The sequence below is a fragment of the Primulina huaijiensis genome, chromosome 3 (assembly GCF_012295235.1).
Source record: "Primulina huaijiensis isolate GDHJ02 chromosome 3, ASM1229523v2, whole genome shotgun sequence".
Taxonomy (NCBI): domain Eukaryota; kingdom Viridiplantae; phylum Streptophyta; class Magnoliopsida; order Lamiales; family Gesneriaceae; genus Primulina; species Primulina huaijiensis.
This window is the reverse complement of record NC_133308.1, coordinates 28,294,576-28,314,158: the sequence shown is the minus strand read 5'-3', so window position 1 is coordinate 28,314,158 and position 19,583 is coordinate 28,294,576. Positions and strand designations below refer to the sequence as shown.

The 19,583-nt window shown below is 33.2% G+C and overlaps 3 protein-coding genes across 5 annotated transcripts; 2 read left to right on the top strand and 1 right to left on the bottom strand.

Moving 5' to 3' along the window:
* The first annotated feature begins 3,446 nt into the window (after window positions 1-3,446).
* On the top strand, window positions 3,447-5,302 carry LOC140972371 (uncharacterized). 2 transcript variants are annotated; one of them, XM_073434817.1, is made up of 4 exons: window positions 3,447-4,000; window positions 4,097-4,170; window positions 4,290-4,463; window positions 4,549-5,302. In XM_073434817.1, exons 1-4 carry the CDS (start codon window positions 3,776-3,778, stop codon window positions 4,625-4,627), a joined length of 552 nt encoding a protein of 183 aa, XP_073290918.1. In that variant the 5' UTR covers window positions 3,447-3,775; the 3' UTR covers window positions 4,628-5,302. The 2 variants fall into 2 exon arrangements, with proteins under 2 accessions (XP_073290918.1, XP_073290917.1); XM_073434816.1 differs by having other exon boundaries at window positions 3,455-4,000; window positions 4,091-4,170.
* A 3,609-nt stretch (window positions 5,303-8,911) lies between these two features.
* LOC140974380 (B3 domain-containing protein Os01g0234100-like) lies at window positions 8,912-12,467 on the top strand. Of its 2 annotated transcripts, none has more exons than XM_073437794.1 (6): window positions 8,912-9,376; window positions 9,466-9,570; window positions 10,749-10,907; window positions 11,005-11,211; window positions 11,330-11,420; window positions 11,552-12,467. In XM_073437794.1, the coding sequence occupies exons 1-6, from the start codon at window positions 9,179-9,181 to the stop codon at window positions 12,298-12,300; spliced, it is 1,509 nt and encodes a 502-aa protein (XP_073293895.1). In that variant the 5' UTR covers window positions 8,912-9,178; the 3' UTR covers window positions 12,301-12,467. The 2 variants fall into 2 exon arrangements, with proteins under 2 accessions (XP_073293895.1, XP_073293896.1); XM_073437795.1 differs by having other exon boundaries at window positions 8,913-9,376; window positions 10,752-10,907; window positions 11,552-12,466.
* Window positions 12,468-13,413: 946 nt separating this feature from the next.
* Window positions 13,414-16,400, bottom strand: LOC140972650 (uncharacterized). The gene is made up of 3 exons (XM_073435033.1): window positions 16,361-16,400; window positions 13,860-14,479; window positions 13,414-13,623 (listed from the first exon to the last, which is right to left on the bottom strand). Exons 1-3 carry the CDS (start codon window positions 16,398-16,400, stop codon window positions 13,609-13,611), a joined length of 675 nt encoding a protein of 224 aa, XP_073291134.1. The 3' UTR covers window positions 13,414-13,608.
* Between the last annotated feature and the right edge of the window lie 3,183 nt (window positions 16,401-19,583).

Below are 19,583 nucleotides of genomic sequence, written 5' to 3'. Positions count from 1 at the left end.
TTGTTAAACTAGGTGTGGTCACAATCAATAGCATACGCATACGCATACGCATACGCATACGCATACCGATACTTACGAAGTCGTACTTTAAGGGTAGAGTCAAAGAGTGTGGTGTGAACCATGCAAGTTCTCAATAACATTTATTAAATAAAGTTAAAGGTTTCGGTGTACGGAGAAGACCTCACCCCGTTTAAGAAGTAACCGTTGAAACGATGAAACCCACTAATTCCTTAATCCATTTAATTTATATTTCTTTTTGTTATGGACTCTATTTTTTTTTTACAACAAGCAAAAGATTTTTTTTTTATTTCTTTGTATCTCGCCGTAAAATACCTAAAAAAGGAAAATATCGTAGTTGGAAAGGTTGTAGTAGCCAAAGCCATTGGATCATATATATTTAGTCTGTGTTAAGGGTCATTTAAAAAAAAAAAAAGAATGTTTGACCAATGTTATTATTCTAAATACCTCTAATCCTAATTTTTTAAGGAAAAAAATGAAAAGAGCACACACTAATCTCAATAACCAAAAAAACCCTAATCCGCAACACTCATTTCAATAAAGTTTTCTTTTTAGTATCAATGAAATTTTTTTTGTTAGATCAATTTCTTTCATTTGATTTGAAATTTTGTAGGAGTGGACTAAAAAAACTGGATAAAATAAGGTATATCAGGTGATATGATGTATATAGTATATATATGGATAGTTTCAATTGGACCCATTGACATTCCACCATGCATGGATCGAATCAAAGGTCTTTTATATTTTCTTTGTCCGAAGAATAAAACAAGAACAAAGACGCCTTGCAATGACCAGCAGGCTCAATAAAAAGACAGTCATTTGGTCCATTTAAAAAAATAATAGCCTCAGAAAATATTAATTAATTTTTTTATTATAAATTTTCCTCCTGATTGAGTTTAAATTAAGTGGTTTGAATTGGAAAATATATTTAATGGATGGATTTCGGCAGAATTAATTATATAAATTTCCATTATTTTAATACATAAAAAAAGTTTAACACGGGAGCGAAGAAATTTCAAATTCATTTTCAGAAAGAACATGGTGAATTTAGGTAATTCATTTTAAATTCTTCAATTTAAGCCTGTGTTCTAGGTTGCGTTTGTATTGAATCATTTGAAATCGAAATCCATGGTTTCAAATCCATTATCGTTCGTTTGGATGATTTTAGTATGAGCAAAATTTGAATTTTATGTAATAAATCTAAAGTCAAATTTTGCATTAGATATTGCAACGGATTTTAACTTCTGTGTAATTTGAAATCCAGCCTTTCTCCAAAACTAATCTATATATTCACACAATCAAATAATTCATCCAAACAAAAACCTTTTAAAATTTCTCCTAAGCTACTGTTTTGCTAAAATTGTGTCAACGTCCCCTGAATATACTAATTTGGTTTTCATCAAGTTCCCATAGGCATCAAGGTCTCAAATTAAAGACGAAATATCAAATTCGAAACTCAGTTATAACATTCATCTCGTCGCCTGAAAAATACTATGAATTATTTAGTAATCGAAATCGAACTATCTACTATTAATTAAATGTGAGCTTAAAGTTTAGACGCAGTTGATCAGATTAATTCAAAGAACATTGGCGCTGAGTGACAATTCCAAAAGGTTGAAAACCAACAGCTGAAACTGTTAATTAAATCAGGAACAGGAGACGATTTCGTGGACAATGGTTTTAATTAATTGCTAGGAGACAAGAAGATGACTACAATGAAATAAATCAAGCACTAGAAGAAACAAATACTCGAGAAAAAAGAGTTTGGTGTAATCGAAAGCCCATTATTGTTCAACAGTGGAGAAGCGGCCAAAGCAATCGCTTTCCAGTTAATAAACAAAGGATGGGGACAAATTTTGGAATCCAAAGATGTCATCTCCTAAGCCTTTTATTGACCATGCATTGATCCCCAGTCACATAGTTTTTTTCACCTCTCTTTTGTGTAAAAAACCGAAATGGAGAACCGGAAAACCCGATTTGGTCCGGTGACGAGCTCGAGCCAGTCAAGTCTTGTTACTAACCAAGTGATTTTCTTTGAAACAAATATTGCTGACGTGTTGAATGTCAAGTGGGCATGTGAAAAAGTAATAAAATCGAAAAAATACACATTAACAAATTGAGACTGCAGTGAATTGAACGAACATTAACATGATCAAAAATGAAAAACATACCGTATGACCAAAAATTTAATTTTCTGATAATAATATAGTTTATCAATTTAGAACGTGGACTTTTCTAACAATGTGTGACATTCAATATATCATCATATTTAGGCTGCGATTTATATTGAACTGGAGTGTAGTGGGGGGACCTTAATTGGAGGTGGTTGATAGCATTCATGCAACCACAAAATGGCATTGATTTCTTGATTAAGGCTAATAATTTGGACCACTCCATATTCATGCTCTAATACTAATCGATCTTTTTCAAGTCAAGGACCACTTAATATGAGGTCAAAATCTTTGTATTAGATGTGCCATGTGCTCAGCGCGCAAGGCCAAAATCATCCACAAACCTTTTTTTGTCATCAATTTTATGAATATTCCTTCTGTTATCGACGGCGGCGGACTTGGAAATTCCGGTGAAATGGTATAAATTTATGAGTGAAAATCGAAAGTTTTTGTTTTGGAGGGTTGTAAACATTAAAATTCCTTTTGTTTCAGATTCATTAACATATATATTTATGTACATTTTAATATTTGCATGTGATTAATCTAAATATGATATTTGGTCGGCTCTTGTTGGGTTCATTTGGCTATAAACGGGCATGCATGCACTGAACTTTCCAAAAATGCTAAACTTTGTGTGGTGAAATTCACGATTTTATGAATTGTAAGGGTATATTTGGAAGACAATTGATGGTTGCCTCTGTATGATTAGTCGTGTCAAGATAACGATGCGACTTCTATCATGTGTGAGTTGATTGGTTGGTTAGCAATATCTTGACTTGACGACTGCCATTTTCTTTTCAAGAAATCGAATTCTAAAATTTTAAAATACTCTTGTAATTTCAATATTTAAACTATCGATTGAATTTCTTATAAGAACACAAAAATAAATTTAATGAAGCTCGTACAGACGTGCGTTTAAGATTGATTTTAATGTTAAGATATATATATGTCCGAGATTAATTCGTTCGACTAATCCTAGAAGATGATGACATTTCCTCTTAGTTGGTTAAATCCAATTGCGTTAAATCAATCATGAGTCATTGATTTACAGAATAAATTTTGTCTTCTAGAAAATCGAGTGTGTTCTTATTATCCTCCTAATACTTGCCACAGTGACATACCCATAGAGGCTTGATGCTGATGCATGTTAATCTTTCCTTTGCAGTATTGATCCTCGCCACGATTTGCTGAAAGATCATGTCTTGTGTGTGTCTCTCTCTCTCTCTATATATANATCACTCGACGGGAGTAAACGATCGTTACTATTAACGGAGTATTCAAGAAAGAATCCAATCCGAACCGTTCCAACAGAATTCTTTGTACTCTTCAGAACTATCTCCATCATCATCATCACCCCCTCATGCTCTCTAGCGCAGAAAGCCCTGCAAAAACCAGATAATTCTCCCTGCGCATAATTCTCGTACTTGCAGAATCGAGGAAGATCAAGAGGAATTTCAGGTTAATCAACTTGCTCGATCGAGTTTACGCCTAGCTGATTGTAGAAACAAGGCTTGTGGTCGGCCGCATATCCATTTCCAAATTTGTTTGTATATTCGAGGAAACGCGAGGGATTATCGAGTGATGTGATGGACATGAAGAAGGCGGCGGAGATGGTGGCGCGGGGGAAGAAGAGGAAATTGAGGTTAGAAGATTTGAAGGACCTCCCGTCATCATCGGTTAAACTCAAAACGCGGCCTTTGGCTGATAAAACGCCGGTGAATTTCCCTAGTTCGACATGCGAGAGTTCCGGTTCGTATGGTGCTTTGGGGTCTTTCTGCTCAAGCAATGGATCATCGAGTGATCTGGCGAAGGTGAAATCTCGCAGCCATTCTCTGTCAAAATCGATCTGATAATTCTCCTTCAAAATCTGTATAGGTTTTTTTTTGAATTTCTTTTTTCAGGTACAGGGGGAGGAGAATGCGGTAACTGTGGATCAGTTTTTAGGGACCTCAAATGGCGATACGTTGAATCGGGGAGAGAGGTAAAAAATAATATAAATAATAATAATGAAAAAGATAGACGTAATGATTTTTCTCAACTCGTCTCTTCATTTCAAAATTCAAATTACCCGACAAGAGAATTTGATTATTTATTTTTTAGGAGCGTGACCTCAAGCGAGATTCAAGTAGAGTCTGGCGAGATGGAGACGACGGCCAGGCCGAACGAATCGAATCCTCTCCGCCGTCTCACGGGTGAGAAAATGCCATCTGAAGATGATTTCGAAGAATTCTTCTCCTCCGCTGAGAAGAATCTGCAGAAACGATTCACTGACAAGTAAACAACACCCCCTCTCCCCTCCCCTCTCACACGGTGAAATTCTTCTTACTGAACCATACAAATTCAAAAACTGTTGCTGCAGGTACAACTACGATGTAGTGAAGGACGAGCCATTGGAGGGTCGCTTCGAGTGGGTTCAAATCCAACAGACTCAACCATGAAGAAAGCTAATCAATTCTTTCGTCCGAGCTTATCGAATCCAGTGTTAGTGCGTACTGTTTCCACTAATCTAGCTAGTTACCTTACATTTTATGGGGGATTTTAAATTTCTTTCTCGTTTCTTGTTTTTAGCATGTATATTCTGATCAAACTAAGGAGAAAACCCGTTGAATAAAAACTTCAATATTATCCAATTTTATTTTTGTGGGGATTTCATTTCACTTTTCCTTCTATCTGGGCTCAATTCTTTTACAAACCCAGTCGTAATTCTTACTAGTAAATATCGTAATCTCGGTTAAGCCATTGCTTCAATTTCTCCTATCCTTTGATATTTCGTTCAGTGACTATTAACATTTAGATATGTCTTTCTGTATGCTTAATAATTGAGATTGGGAAAGCTGGTACGATGTCTCCCCCGTGTGGGTTGAATGATTTCTCAACCCTTTTTCAAACTCTCTTTCTTTAAACCCAGTACACAGGAAAAGCGCGGAAGATAATATGACTCTTCAGATTTTTTTGTCAAATACATATGCATACAAAAATAATGTAAATGGTCATCCTCCCAAAGATTTTAACTGCGTTTGTAGTGTGTAATCTCAAATCATCATGAGTACTCATTGTTTACATGCCAGTGGATTAATTCAGATCCATATTGAATATTATTACATCTAAGTTAATATTTAGTGGATTTGAAATTCATTCAAAATACATATTGTTTCAAATTCATTCTTCAAATTGTTCATTCAATTCAGATCTTGACGACGTCCAAATACAATCTAAGTGAATTTAGAACAATATCATGGGTATCTTACGAAATAGTTTAATATAAAAGTATTGAATATCTTTGACGTCTCAAAGAATTTGCATTTCTAATATCATTCATATGTATTCCTATATTCTATAGTTTTACTTCGTCTATAATTAATGTTCACATAACAAAAACATGGGAGCTCCTTATATATTTGTTCTACGATCCTATTCGAGCTGGTTAAAAAATTAAAACCTATAAAATTACAATTCGAATTAATCCCTTAATATTGTTGATATTTCAATAAATTGTGATGATCTGCCGTATAGCGTGCATTTGCACGTTATATGTTTTCCCCTTGTCAAACATATATACTAAAGGGAGGGAAGAAAGAAGAAGAGGAGGGACTAAGCAGATGTGGTCCTTGAATTGCCTTTACTAAATACATATGGATGCGTGCATGCATGTATTCGAAAGACGTTGGAGTAACCAAGTCGATTTGATTCTCCAATTTTTAATTTAAAATTTTATAAAGTTAAAATCGATCCTCCAAATTAAATTTAACCGAGGAAAAAATTTCTTAGTTTGCTTTGTTAATTTATTATTTGATTTATTTAATAAAATCGATAAATTTTATCTTGCTCGAATTTTTATTAAAAACCGAATCAAATTAAGCATACTCGATCAACCTTACGGACAAAGAAATTCAGTAGTCACAAAATTTCAAAACACAAATGCAACTATATGAGGAGCGTAGATCGGTGATTGACCCCTCTCAACTCTCGAGTTATATTTTTTCCTTCAAAATGTTAGACATAATTATTTTTAATAATATAGATTTAATTTTAAAAATCTTTGCCAACTCTTATAACTATTTAATACTATGATTTTTTCCTTCTTTTTTTTAACAATTATGTTATTTCCATTATACGAATTTCCTACATAATGATAGATTGATGCTTAAATGGCTAAAAGTTGAAACTTGAATGGTCAAGTAGCCGTAAAGACACAATATTTGAATTATTCCTTCTATTTTTCATTTACGTATTTTTTTATATAAATTTAAATTTCACTTCCAAGTTTTTAAATTCTGCTCGTATTAAATGTGAGCTTTGATAGACAACTAAATCATATTTCCTATGGTGTTTAAAAAAGGTGAAAATTTCCAGTAAAAATCTGAAATTATAGTGCTTTCTAATTTCATCAATCGATTGAATTATATGGGTCATTAATTATTCTTGGAGATTCAAAATATAATCCAAATTTTTACTGTTATAATCACTTTTTATTTCATGTTTTGATTGTTTTGGATTATAATCTTCATACATCTCTCCATTTTCTTATCATTTTTTTCTAATTTCCCCCTATTTTATATCAAAGCTCATCGTGTTTTTTCTTATATTTTTTAAAATTATTTCTTTCGTTAAACAATTAAATTATGTGAGTTCATGGAAACCAGCTGCAATGATTATTATTAAACCCTATACAATTAAATCATTAATAAAAAAAATTTGAAATTGTATTTATGTATAAAGATTAGTCATTATTCCACGGCTTCCTTTAGAAATCAAGCTTATCAAACTTCATCACAACAAACATTTTTTTTTTAAATCTTTAGATAAATTCTTCGCTTCGATGGTTTATGAAATTATCAACTTCTCCCTTATTCCGACAAAACTCAAGTACTACATATTCTTTGTTCTTTATTAATATGCTTGTTTCTACTATGTAAAACAGGAATCTTAGCTAAAGCTACTATTATTCTTTTGTATACATTAGTCATTGAATGAACTTGCTTATGGTGTAAATCGACTGGAATCTATCTCAAAAATTTTGTTTGAGAAGCTAGCACAAATTGTGTTTGTCAGGAACGGTTTGGAACTCTATAAAAAAATTTAGGTTGTCAAGCTATGAAGCTTATTGTTGATCTAAACTTAACAAATGAGCAATTTTGTAAAAATATGCAGAAATAGCTACAGTTGGTCGAACTGATTAAAAAAACATCTAAATCGATTAAAAAAATGTGTGTTAGATCGGATTAGGTAAAAGCAAATAATGAACACAGAAATTTGTTTCTGGAACTTCAAAGAACACTCCTTCCTCTGTTTTTTGGAAGGTTCCATTAAAAAACTTTGATTTATACAATCATGTTGTACAAAACCGATCCAAATGATGTCACGTTCTCAGTTAGAACTCTTAGCATATTCAGTAAGTCAAGATGACAAGCCACAACTAACTTATAATCGATCAACCAAATGACAAGCCTAGAGATCAACTCTAACTTCTACAACCATTCTACTCCATCTCTCTGAATAGACTAGTGTGGAGGTCGAGAGGGCTTGCAACAACAAGTTGCTGCAGATCGAGCACTCTTGAACCTTGATGATATAATATGGAAATGAAGTTATGCTCTGATGCTCAAATGTGCTCCTATACTGAACTAACATGGAGGTGAAGTGCGAACACGAATATGAATTCTTCTCTGCTTGAAAAATTGAACATCTACGGTGATCCGAGAACTATATAGTGCATTCTTAGATGATACTTATTGGTCATTTTTTGTGTTCTCGATGATAACTCCTCTGTTCTTCTGGGATTCTTCTTTTTTATGTTAGCTTCTTCCAACGACAAATTTGATCTTCTTGATATATTCATACCGTTTTATTTAATTCTTTTATTTTCTTTTGTGACCATATTGAATGTTTTTGTCCTTTTTTTTTAATCAAAGGTTAGATCGAACAGATCATTCGGTTCATTAGTGTCTCCTCTGATTTTTTAGCCTTGTAACCGATGTTTGTACAAAGCTTATTATTTGATTCGTTGGTTCTTTCTTTACCTCAAAACATATAATCCTATCAATGTTCTTGCTTGCTAATTGCATATAATTAGCTTGTGTTATTGTGTTTGAGAGCAATAATTGACTTTATTAAGAGAGAGATTGAAAGATGATGTTTATACTGTCGTTAGGTTTAAAAAACATTTGAGTTGCAATGTTACATACCACCAACTATATATTTTGATAAAATAAAAAGTTATTCATCATATAATTGATATCTGAGTTAATATTACATATTCAATTTCCATAGATTGTATAAGTCACCATCAATAGATATCGAAAACCTAAAACACCATTAGATAAATCCTACAAAAAATGGATGATTATCTAATAATAGATAATATTAATTCATTGGGAAAAATTACTATTTATCCAAAATAAGTGATATCGTTATTTTGTAAAACTTATGCAAATTTTAAAATAACTGATAAATGTCCAACCATTTTAATTTGATTTAATAATTATATAATACTCAATCGGTCTATGGTCCAATCCAATGGGAGACCACATTAAAGACAGATGGAAACATGTTATCATTGCTACATGACTTTTTTTTATTTTTATTTTGCCAAAATCACATTAGTTCAATAGTATTGCAAGTAAAATATAATATACATTACATTTCAAAGATTTCTACAAATATTAATACAGTGGAAATAATTTTTTTACTGAGTACAAATTAATTACCAAATTATGGAAATTTGTCTGACAGGTTTCTAAAAATCGGGGCAATTTTTGTATTTCTCGTCCCGTCAGAAAAAAACCCGGAAACTGAAACGGCTTTAGCTTTCGTTGTTCGCACGCCAGCCCGTAAAACCAGCCCTGAATCAGATTTCTGAGATTCTTTCGATTTTTATTCAGTTTTTCTCTAATCCTCAGTCGCTGTTTTCTTTAAATCTTTTCCTCTCTGGGATAAAGACATAATCTTGTTGGTGTAAAGGTTCTCTATACTGGCTTGATTTTTGGGAAATGAGGCTGAAAATAGTTCACCAAAATCAGGAGAACATGGGCAGGGAAGAACTGGTGATGAAGAAGGAATCAGTTGAAACGGGTGATCAAATGGAGGAAACCCGGATGAATCCTGCATTGGAGGATGGGTCAACGAAGGAGAATTCGATGGCTCTGGAGGTTTCTCCAACTACTGCTGCTTGCCCTGTGCTTGTCACTGTGAGCTTTCTTGGCCTGAAATTCGTGAATTTGATGGTTTTATGGGTGGGATTGCTGAGATTATATCAGATCTGGTTTGTTGTTGCTAGGGTAAGAGGAAGCGGAAGCCTAAGGAGCAGTTGATTGACGAGTTTTCGCTGCTCATCTCGAGCAAGAAGAAGAAGAAAAAGCAGTCTTTTCCCAAATCTAAATTTGTGAGACATCATTTATTGTTTCGTTTCTTCAACCAGATATTTTATTTTTATTATTTTTTTCAGTTTGGTTACACAAACAGTATGCACGCCTTCCTTTTGGTGTTTGAGTGCCAAAGAGTTTGGTTTACATCCAGCAAGTCACTGAATTTGAGATCTGTGAATCAAGAGATGATCCGACTTGATTCCGAATTGGTTTTAGTCCATCGTGGCTCCGAAAATAAGGAGTCAGGGGAAAAAAAACTCTTCATTTATGTATTCCTTCCTGTCCAGTGACAACTTTCTTGACCAGTTCTTACTTATTAAGATGATTTTTGTTCAGTGTTACTTCAATATAATCTCGGTGGATGGTAATCCAATACATTGGACTCCAATTTTGCATGACATGACATGACATGATTTGGGCCTGCATTGAAGGGCCACGAAGTGACCTTTTTCCATGTAGTATAGACATAATTGTGTTTGGATGTGCATCTATCTACCTTGGTTATTTTTTCAAACTTGTACGCGCTCAGAAGTGAGTTTTTAGTATTTGACAGGTTTCTTGAAAGTCATGGGTCAGTGTAATAACCTGGCCTTCAGTTGCAGGAGAAGTGTGACTGACTTAATAACAAAATAAAAATGAACTTTTCTACCAACTTGTATTACTCTAAAACGAATATGTATGCAATTTAATTGCTAGCAGAGCTCAACATGTAGAGTCACAATTGAACGGGCCTGTGGATATGAGATAGGTAAAAGACTACAATCAAGGATATCAGTCCCTTGTCCTACCAGTCTGTCCGTAAAAGACTTTACACTGAATTCCTCTAGGAACTATTCTTCCTATCTATCTCGGCTTTACAATAGTAGTTACTACATGTTGGAGAAATCCATTGTATCGCTTTATAAACCTTATCATATCCTTCCTACAAACTGATAGTGGAAAAGGGGTATCACAAAAGATATCTTGAGCTGTTTGTTCTTGAAAATGTTCTAGCTTCTATCACTTTCTCCCTTACGGTGTAAAGCATCTGAAAATTTAGACATTAGTCAGCCCGTATGCCACAGGTCATAGATTAAATGTTTCCTGTTTAGAACATTTATCATGGATTGATATTCTATACAAAATCGTCAGATGGATAACAATCTATTGTTTCAGTGATATTTGCAATTAACATATGGATTTAAAAATGCATTAGCAGGGGACACCTGACGATGGAGGAACATCGATGAGGTCTGTTCCATTTAAGTCACCCACCATGATTCGAGCAGAGGAGGTTCAGTTGAGTTTGGGCAATGATCAGCCTAGCTTTTTGAAAGTCTTAGTTAGATCACATGTCGGGAGTTGTTTCTGGATGGTATTATTTTTTTTATGTTATCATTCCTTCTGACATTTTCTTGACTGGATGAGCAGGTTAAGTTTTTAACGCCCCCGCAATTTCCATTTGTCCACAGGGTCTTCCCGTGCCCTTTTGCAGGCTACATTTACCAGCTGAGGATGCTACAGTTAATCTTGAGAATGAAACTGGTGACGAGTTTGGAATAAAATACATTGCACATAAGACTGGACTAAGCGCCGGATGGAGGAAGTTTGTAGCTGGGAACAAATTGCTAGAAGGGGACGTTCTGATCTTCCAATTAGTCGGACCTTGCAGCTTTAAGGTGACAATCATGTCGCATGTCTGCTGAAAATACACATTTAGTGTAACTACCACACCTTTTAGGGGTGATTCACCTGTGGAAAATTTGTTCAATCTAATATTATGTGTTGATTCTGTAGGTGTACATTATAAGAGCCAATGATTTGACTGAGGTAGATGGTGCACTTAGCCTTCTTACTTTGGAATACCAAACTAAGCAAAGTGATGCAGGTTAGTTCGCTGTCTATTTCTTGTTCCTGTTCGATTAAAATATATATTCTATGTTTTTTATGGCATTTGGAGGTGTTTGGCTTCATGGGCACGTAATCTTTACCAGTTTTAATTCTGAAACTACTGCGCAGAGGGAAAACTGGATCTGGATGCGCAAGGCAAGAAGAAGACGCGACCAAGATCTCTTCCGTTGGTGGTTTTCAAGAAATTGAATCAGAAGGAAGGCTCATCAATGCCACAACTTGGACAGCCAGAGGAACATTCAGGAATCGATAGTGATGAGGTTGCCTCGGAAGTTTTGGAGGATTCCAAGTTCTCAGGATTTTCTTTGCCTTTGAAAGATGTTCAAGGTTTCGAGGGATTTCACATCATGATAAATGGAGCGTGCATCGACCCTGAGCTCCCAGAAAATATTCGTCGAAAATACTACGTGCTATGCTGCAGCAAGAACATGTTCCTTCATGATCATCTCCTCCCAGGGCTCTCCAGCAAGTTAGCGGCTGGTATGATTTTCGAAGCTGTCAACACTGCCGATGCTATACAAGCTTGTAAACTCACCACCCCAAAAAAAGAATTTGAAGTATGGGAAAAATCTTTGAAGTCTTTTGAACTTTTGGGATTAGAAGTCGGGTTCTTACAGGCTCGTCTTCGTCGACTGCAAAGTCTCTCCTTCGACTCGGAAGATGCCTTCGACACAAAAAGGTATCTGGATGTTAAGACAAATCGTAGTCGCATTGAAGTTGATATTCAAAATCTTGAAGAAAAGCTTGTGGAACTTGAAGAGCTATCGGCTAAATATGATGGTGAAATAGAGGGTCTAAAGACTAAAGCCGAGAGCTATGAAATGAATTTCCAAGACGAGGCTAACGCTAAATGGTAATATTCTCTTCGATATTGATAGGGAAAAAAGGGTGAAATTGAGTGTCTTATCATTTAACATGCTAGAAGATATTTGGGGCTATTTAAAAAAAAAAGAAGAAGAGATATTAGGGTTATTTTGGTTTTGTTTTTCTGGAGTTTGTAGAAATATAATTTCTTTTTTCCTTCGTTTAACTTATTTTTAAATGTTATATTTATGATTATATTAGAAGAGATGAAAGTGGGCGAAAATATATCGTAGAAAAAGAAAAATTAAAATAAATAAAATTCCTGTTTTATTTTGAGAGAAAATATTATTTTTGAGAAACAAAAAAGAGAAAAATAATAGGATTATTCAACATTCATTTGATTTTGATATATAATATGGGATTATGTGTGTATACAATCCTACATTCACAAACCAATGCCACTGACATTGAGTTTTGACTTTATTGCGTCTCCGAGTGACTAAATTTGATGAATTTCTTATCTACTCTAAATTAAGAATTGTCAATGATGATTACAATGAAAATTTCTTTCTCTCAATCAAAAATTTTCATTCAAATACAACCTATATTTTATTTTATTTTCCACGAGTTTCATACTTATAATAAAATAATAATAATTTAAAGTTGTATTTGAATACATAGATTAACATTTATTTTAAGCTACCAACTAACAAAATTACCGTTAGAATAATAGAGATAGTTGGATCAAAGGAGTACAAAGAATGACGAGTGAAACAGAGAGTACTTTTTTTTAAGGAAAAAAAGACAGTACTTTTAAATGTCCCTACTTCTTATTTATTTAATTTTTTTAAAAAAATTCCTTTATTTTTGTGTAAAAATAACATAACCCATTTGCACTTTCTGCCTTTTATTTTAATATTATTTTATTTAATTTTATTAATTATTTGGCTCTGCACACGCATTAGTTCTCTGTGATATTGTCGTGTTGACTGTTGACTTATCCATTATTTCAAAATTGCATATTCATTCAATTATGAGAAATACCAGTTGGTACAAACAGTTGCTTAATTCCATTGAACGTTTTTCCAAAACTTTAAATTATATGAAAATATTATTAAATAACAAATTAATTTGACAAAAAGGGATCTATATATATATAAGAAATGTAAAAGAGATTTTTGTATGCGATTAACCTCGACAAGATTAAGCAGATGGAAAGTGAAGCAAATTACATTATAAAAAGAGAGACCACATACTAAATTAATTAAACCACCAAAAAAATTTCCATCTACATTTCCAAAGTTAGAAAAAACTTTAATCCTCCGTTGCTCCAATTCATGTCACTTTGCTAATTTATTCACTCATTCATCTGAATCCTGAAACCAAGGAAAAAAAAAAGAAGCAGAATCTGGATCAGAATTAAACAAGGTCAACACAAAAAAGAAAAAGAAAGAAACAATTTCTCACATTTATTCATAAATTCACCCAAAATCCCATTTTTGTTCTCATATAATTACTTGTAACTCGATATTTGCAGTAACAAAAATGTTTTCTTTGGAAAATAAGACTAAAAATACAGTCACATTTTCTGAAACTTGTTTCCAAATACAACCTGTGAATTATTGCTGCAGTGTTCATCTTCATGCAAACCAAGCCTCTTTTCAACGGACCCTTCAGCCTTATCAGAAGATTTCTTGAAACCAACGTGAGATTTCTTAAGCCCAAGAAAACCCTTCCACCTCGTCGGATTCTTCGGCGGCCTCAGCGAGAAATCTTCATCGTTTTCTTCGTTCTGAAGCTCATCCCTGAGCGTGGTCGTCTTGTTGCCGCTGCCGCTGCCGCAGCTCTCCTTGAACGGAAGCAGCCTCCCCTTGAAGAAGAGCTCGTCAGCACTCATCATCGAGTGATTACTCACAGAGAACTCGAAATCCGAGGAAACAGGCGCATCCCTGTATGCAGCAGCGGCAGCAGGTCTGATCATGTGGGATTGGGAGCGGGAATGGGATTGAGAATGGGATGTTGATTCAAGAAAATCATTGGAGAAGGAAATTCTTGGGCTCGTTGGAGGAGGATTATTAATCCCTTTGTGGTGCTCTGAGTTTTGGTTGTACATCTCCAACATGCCATGGAGCTCCCAAACAAAAGCACGAGGTGGGAATTCAAATAGCAGAAGAATTGAATTCTCCACTCTCTCTAATAAATTTTTCGCAGGGGGTCCCTTTACCACTGTTGCTGTGTACCAGTAGATGTTTTGTGTTTATATCAGATGAGGGGGACCTTTTCTTTCTGGTACAATCTTTGTCGTTTATTATTCTATGTATCAAAATCTTGGCCACAAGAAAATGGGTTTTGATTAGTTTTGTTAATGATGTGATTATGGGTCAAATGAATGAGGAAATCCAAGTTTTAATGGAATAAGCGGACATGTATGTTGTCGTCTAGATTCCAGATGTGATTGGTTTTGTCAAAACGTGGTAATTTGGCATTCAGTGAAGAATCTTATAATCACCAAAGCTTGCTTCGGGACTTTGAAGGAATTGGTCGGGATGAACATAATATTTCATGTACCCATTGTTATATTTCAATTTTCAAATCTTATATGTAGATAAATGTATTTGGAGTTATGCACAAAATGAACACAAGCTCAGATTTTACAGGTGCACAACCAAGCACATATCACATATGTATCTCAAGTCATGTCATTGCACAGTAAAAAAATTGATCACCAATATTGTTTTGTTAAGTTGTCCATCAACTAAGCTTATCACTGTGTTTATCAATGAGGTGATATCGAATCCAAGATATGAATATCATATCATTGATAAGCATATACGTTGATACATTTTATAGACAGCATAGCAAAACCGTGTGTATATATATATACACGTGTATAATGAAGATACATATATATTGTGACAAATTGGAGGAAGATTCCCATTTTTGTTGATAATATTGATAAGAATGGAAGTAATAAAAGGAGGTCACGGGTATATATATATATATTTTTGTGTAGTAGAAGCGATGACATCATTAAATTAAAAGGACAGATGATTAAATGATGAATGAGTTGACGTATGATTGAAATAAAAAGATGCCGAGTACCAGATTTGGAGGGGAGTCACAGTTTCCCTTTGCTGGCAAATGCAACCAACTACAGTTGTTTCTTTTTGAATTTTTATTTATGGTTCATTGGCTTTCTGAATAGGTGGATGGTGACATACTTTGACCAGTGTTTTTGGCAAAGTTTGTTTCAATTATTTTAACATCAATTTTATGTGCAATTACATGTTATTTGACTTTGTTTGTGGTATTTATATCGGGAAAACATATATATTTGAAAATTTGTATTTATATGATATGAATTATATGTTTTAATGACATAGAAGAGATTGTTGGAAAATTATTACGAAAATCGTAGTTTGATTTCCATATGATGATTTAAAAGGACATCTTAACGTTTAATATATACACGATTACATGTGAAGGATGAGATGTTTATTGATCACATATCATTCAACATTTGACTCAACTTTTATAAAAGATTAGATTTACAAATCATTATATTATCTATATATATCTGAGATGAATCAACATGGTCTACATTTGTAGTGAAGTGTAATATTTTTGAAATAAAAAATAATAATTCACACAAATCAACATATATTATTTAATATTTCGATTTAACATACTTAACGAAAATGATACTTTTGCAGTGAAAAGTTATACTTTGGACATAAAAAATAATATTTTTCATGACATTCGAGTTGGATCGAGGATTCATCTTACAAAGAAATTGACGCATGACATCGTTTCATATAGTTTTTGTGTCTCTATGATATAACATATTTGTCATTTCATCACGAGCCAAACGAAGATGTTGAAAGTACAAATTTTCTTTTATCAAACATGCATCTAAAGTTTAAAATATCCCCATTGTTCTGAAAAATTAATTTGAAAAGAGATTGAATTGTGGTGTCTTTTGAGAGTTGAGATGTCATTGTTGTGTGTACTTTTTAAGTAAAAATTAGAGAGTGCGTGTGACTCGTAAAACAGAACTTTTAAAAGCTGGGTTATCGCCTCAGTTGACCGCAACATTTGACTTTTTGTATTTACCTGTTTGCACTCGCTGAGCTGTCCATAACAGCTTATCCATCGTCCACGTTATTAATGTGCATCTATAAATTATTATTTTAGAAAACAAATTAACAATTAACAAACATTAAAATATAAGAGATTCCTATTTTTTTTTAAAAAAAACAAGGAAAAAACGAGATTCGGACATTATTTTTTATGGATTATTTTCATTCAACTGTCAACCCCTTGAATTAAATATTTCATGATTATTAATTTTTTTTATTCTTTAATAATATGATTTTGTTATATGCATCGTTTTGCATAAATAATTACACATTAGTTGATTACACATTTTTTCTTTATCAACGGTTCAGCTCGAGTTATATATAGGATTAGAGCTAACAATTTCTTATATACTTTTTTTTTTGGTTGTTAAGATAAGTATGAATTGTTCAACCAACAATCAACCCACACACCAAACAACATATAATAAACTATGACACTATATAAATTTTGAGTAAGTTTCTTGTGATACGGTTTCACGAATCTTTATCTGTGAGACGGGTCAACCCTATCAATATGCACAATAAAAAATAATACTCTTAGTATAAAAAGTAATATTTTTTTTCATGAATGACCCATATAAAAGATCTGTCTCACAAAATACGATCCGTGAGACCGTCTCACACAAGTTTTTGCCATAAACTTTTGTATCTATCAATTTTTAATGAATCATATTATACATATATATTTTTTTATTTTCTTATTTTACGAACCAAACGATCATATTATATATGTTCAATATTTTGTAGCTTCCATGTGACAATACACATTGATTAAGTCAAGCACCACGAGTATGGTTTGATAAGATTCATTGCCAATGTTTGTAAACATAACTTCTCATCGAATATAGGCTGATACGCATATACATAACCAATCATTTATGAAATACATGCCAGTATGCTAAAGCCGCAAAAATATATCAAAGTAATACATATTGTCATGAACTCGATTTAATTTAAAATTTTAGGTAATTATGTTTTCGGAAATTATATTATTTATGTTCTGGTTTATAATATTAACAAATTGTGTTTATGTAACTGAGATTGAGACGTCGATTAAAATGATGTTATATGTACAATAGATTATATAATTCAAAATTTTCTAATGAAATCCTTTCATTCATGAAAGAAAAAGAGACGTAAAATGATTTTACCTGAGAACTTTGATCCAGAAACAAATCTACCATTCTTAAGTTATCAGTTTCACACATTTGATCACACACTCACTAATTTATCAAGTATATGTTATGAACAATAGCTTATCGTTTTACAAAGATTTGTTACGTCTTCTCGAAAAATTTCAGCACTTAGAAATAATCTAAGTTGTTCGAAATATAGGTTCTGAACGAGAACCGTTTCATCGATTGCTAACCTAATCGAGAATCGCATTTTAACTTTTGCACTCATCCTAACACACTAGCTTATTAGTTTGTAGTATAAAGTTGATTACACTATATTACAAAATTATTTAATAAAATAGCACATTTTTTTTACAACGCAAAACTGAAAAAATTTCCCATCAAAACCATTGTTGCTTATAGTTTCATTAATGATTCATTTGAATTAATAGCTCTCGATCAAATGAAAATTAACTAGATTTCTTAGGTATAGGATAAAAGGAACAACAAACATAATATTTTAACTGATCATTTAATATTGTTGAAATTTCTTAATGGTCCCAACTACGACAAAAGATAATAAAAGCAAACACTGCAAGCTGTTTGTCAGTAGAGACTCATAATATGTACACAAATTTGTAAGATATTTTGTTGTTGATATTTTAATAATCTTTAAAATAATAAAACATTACCCCCACATATTCTTAATTTTGTTATAAATCATCATTAATATAAATATTAATTAATTAACATTTTACTCAGAAGACTTATTTGCTTACATTTTTATTAATTAAATTATTCTCTTAGATTTTTGTTTCAGTTAAATTCTTTTTTTTTTTTTGAATGTGTGCCGCTGATATATCCAACGGCCCCATCAAAATATCGTAATTCAATTAGCTATTTTTTTTATACATAAATAAATATATCTTGATTACACATATATAAATTGTTGGGTTCGGTGTGCACGGGTAAATTAAATTCATGGTCTAATAACAAAATATTCTGTTAACTATGTTAGTCAGTTAAATCACATTGAAAAAATATAGTGTGACATATTCACTCGAAAAAATGTTGATATTGAGAAATTACTCTTTTAACAGTTAATCAAACATTCACCGGCTCGAATATTTCGTGAAGCCATAATTTTAACGTGCCAACGAATTTTCTTTCTTGGGTTCCTTCTTATCTTCATCTTTGTGGATATATAAAGAATATGTCGTGCAGTGCCCATGGTCAGGACTCAGGTCAGTAAAGGTAAGTTTTCGACTTTACCTTTTAATAATTAATGAGTTAAATAAATGTTTTATCTACTCAAAAACAAAATAATAAATCTTTATCTGGTATTTTTTAAAATGGTTAAAAATTTTAGCCTCTGTTTTGATGTGATATTATATATGTGAGTGTATAATTATATCACTCTTAATATTTTAAATCATAAAAAAAATATGCTTTGATTGTTGGCGAGAGGGATTAATTTTGAAGTCCAAACTATGCAATCCCTATTTCCAATCTTACTCGTGTCTTAAACAAAACGTGAAATTCCTTTCCATTTCAAATGATGCTGCTTATTAAAGAACACACAATAGCATTCAAATCCAGCACAAGCCAAATTTTTTTACAGTTAAAAGCGTGCATGAATCACCGGTAATAGTCGTTCTCGTCATAAATTTTCATGTGCAACTGCTTCTGCGCGTAAATCACCAGATTCTCCATCTCCTTCGCGCCATCGATATGGCCGTTGTGATTGGAATCGACGGCTGTCATCCCCTGACGCGCCTTCCACCAGCCGAACCACATGTGCAGGCTGCGGAGGGCTTCCTTCAGCTCCTCGCGGCTGATACGGCCGTCTCCGTCGAAATCAAAGCGTCGGAGCCACGCCTTGAATTCCTCCGCCGACATCTCACGGTTCGTATTCAACACTTCGATGAAGCACATCAACGCCATCGATTTTCGGTTTTTGTTCTGTATGGTCTATAAAATTTGGCGAGTGATGACTGATAATTGGAGAACTTTGTGAGGGATTTGTAGAGGTGGTAGAAGAATCTGGTAGCAACTTTCGGGAAATGCAGCTTCACGTGTGCT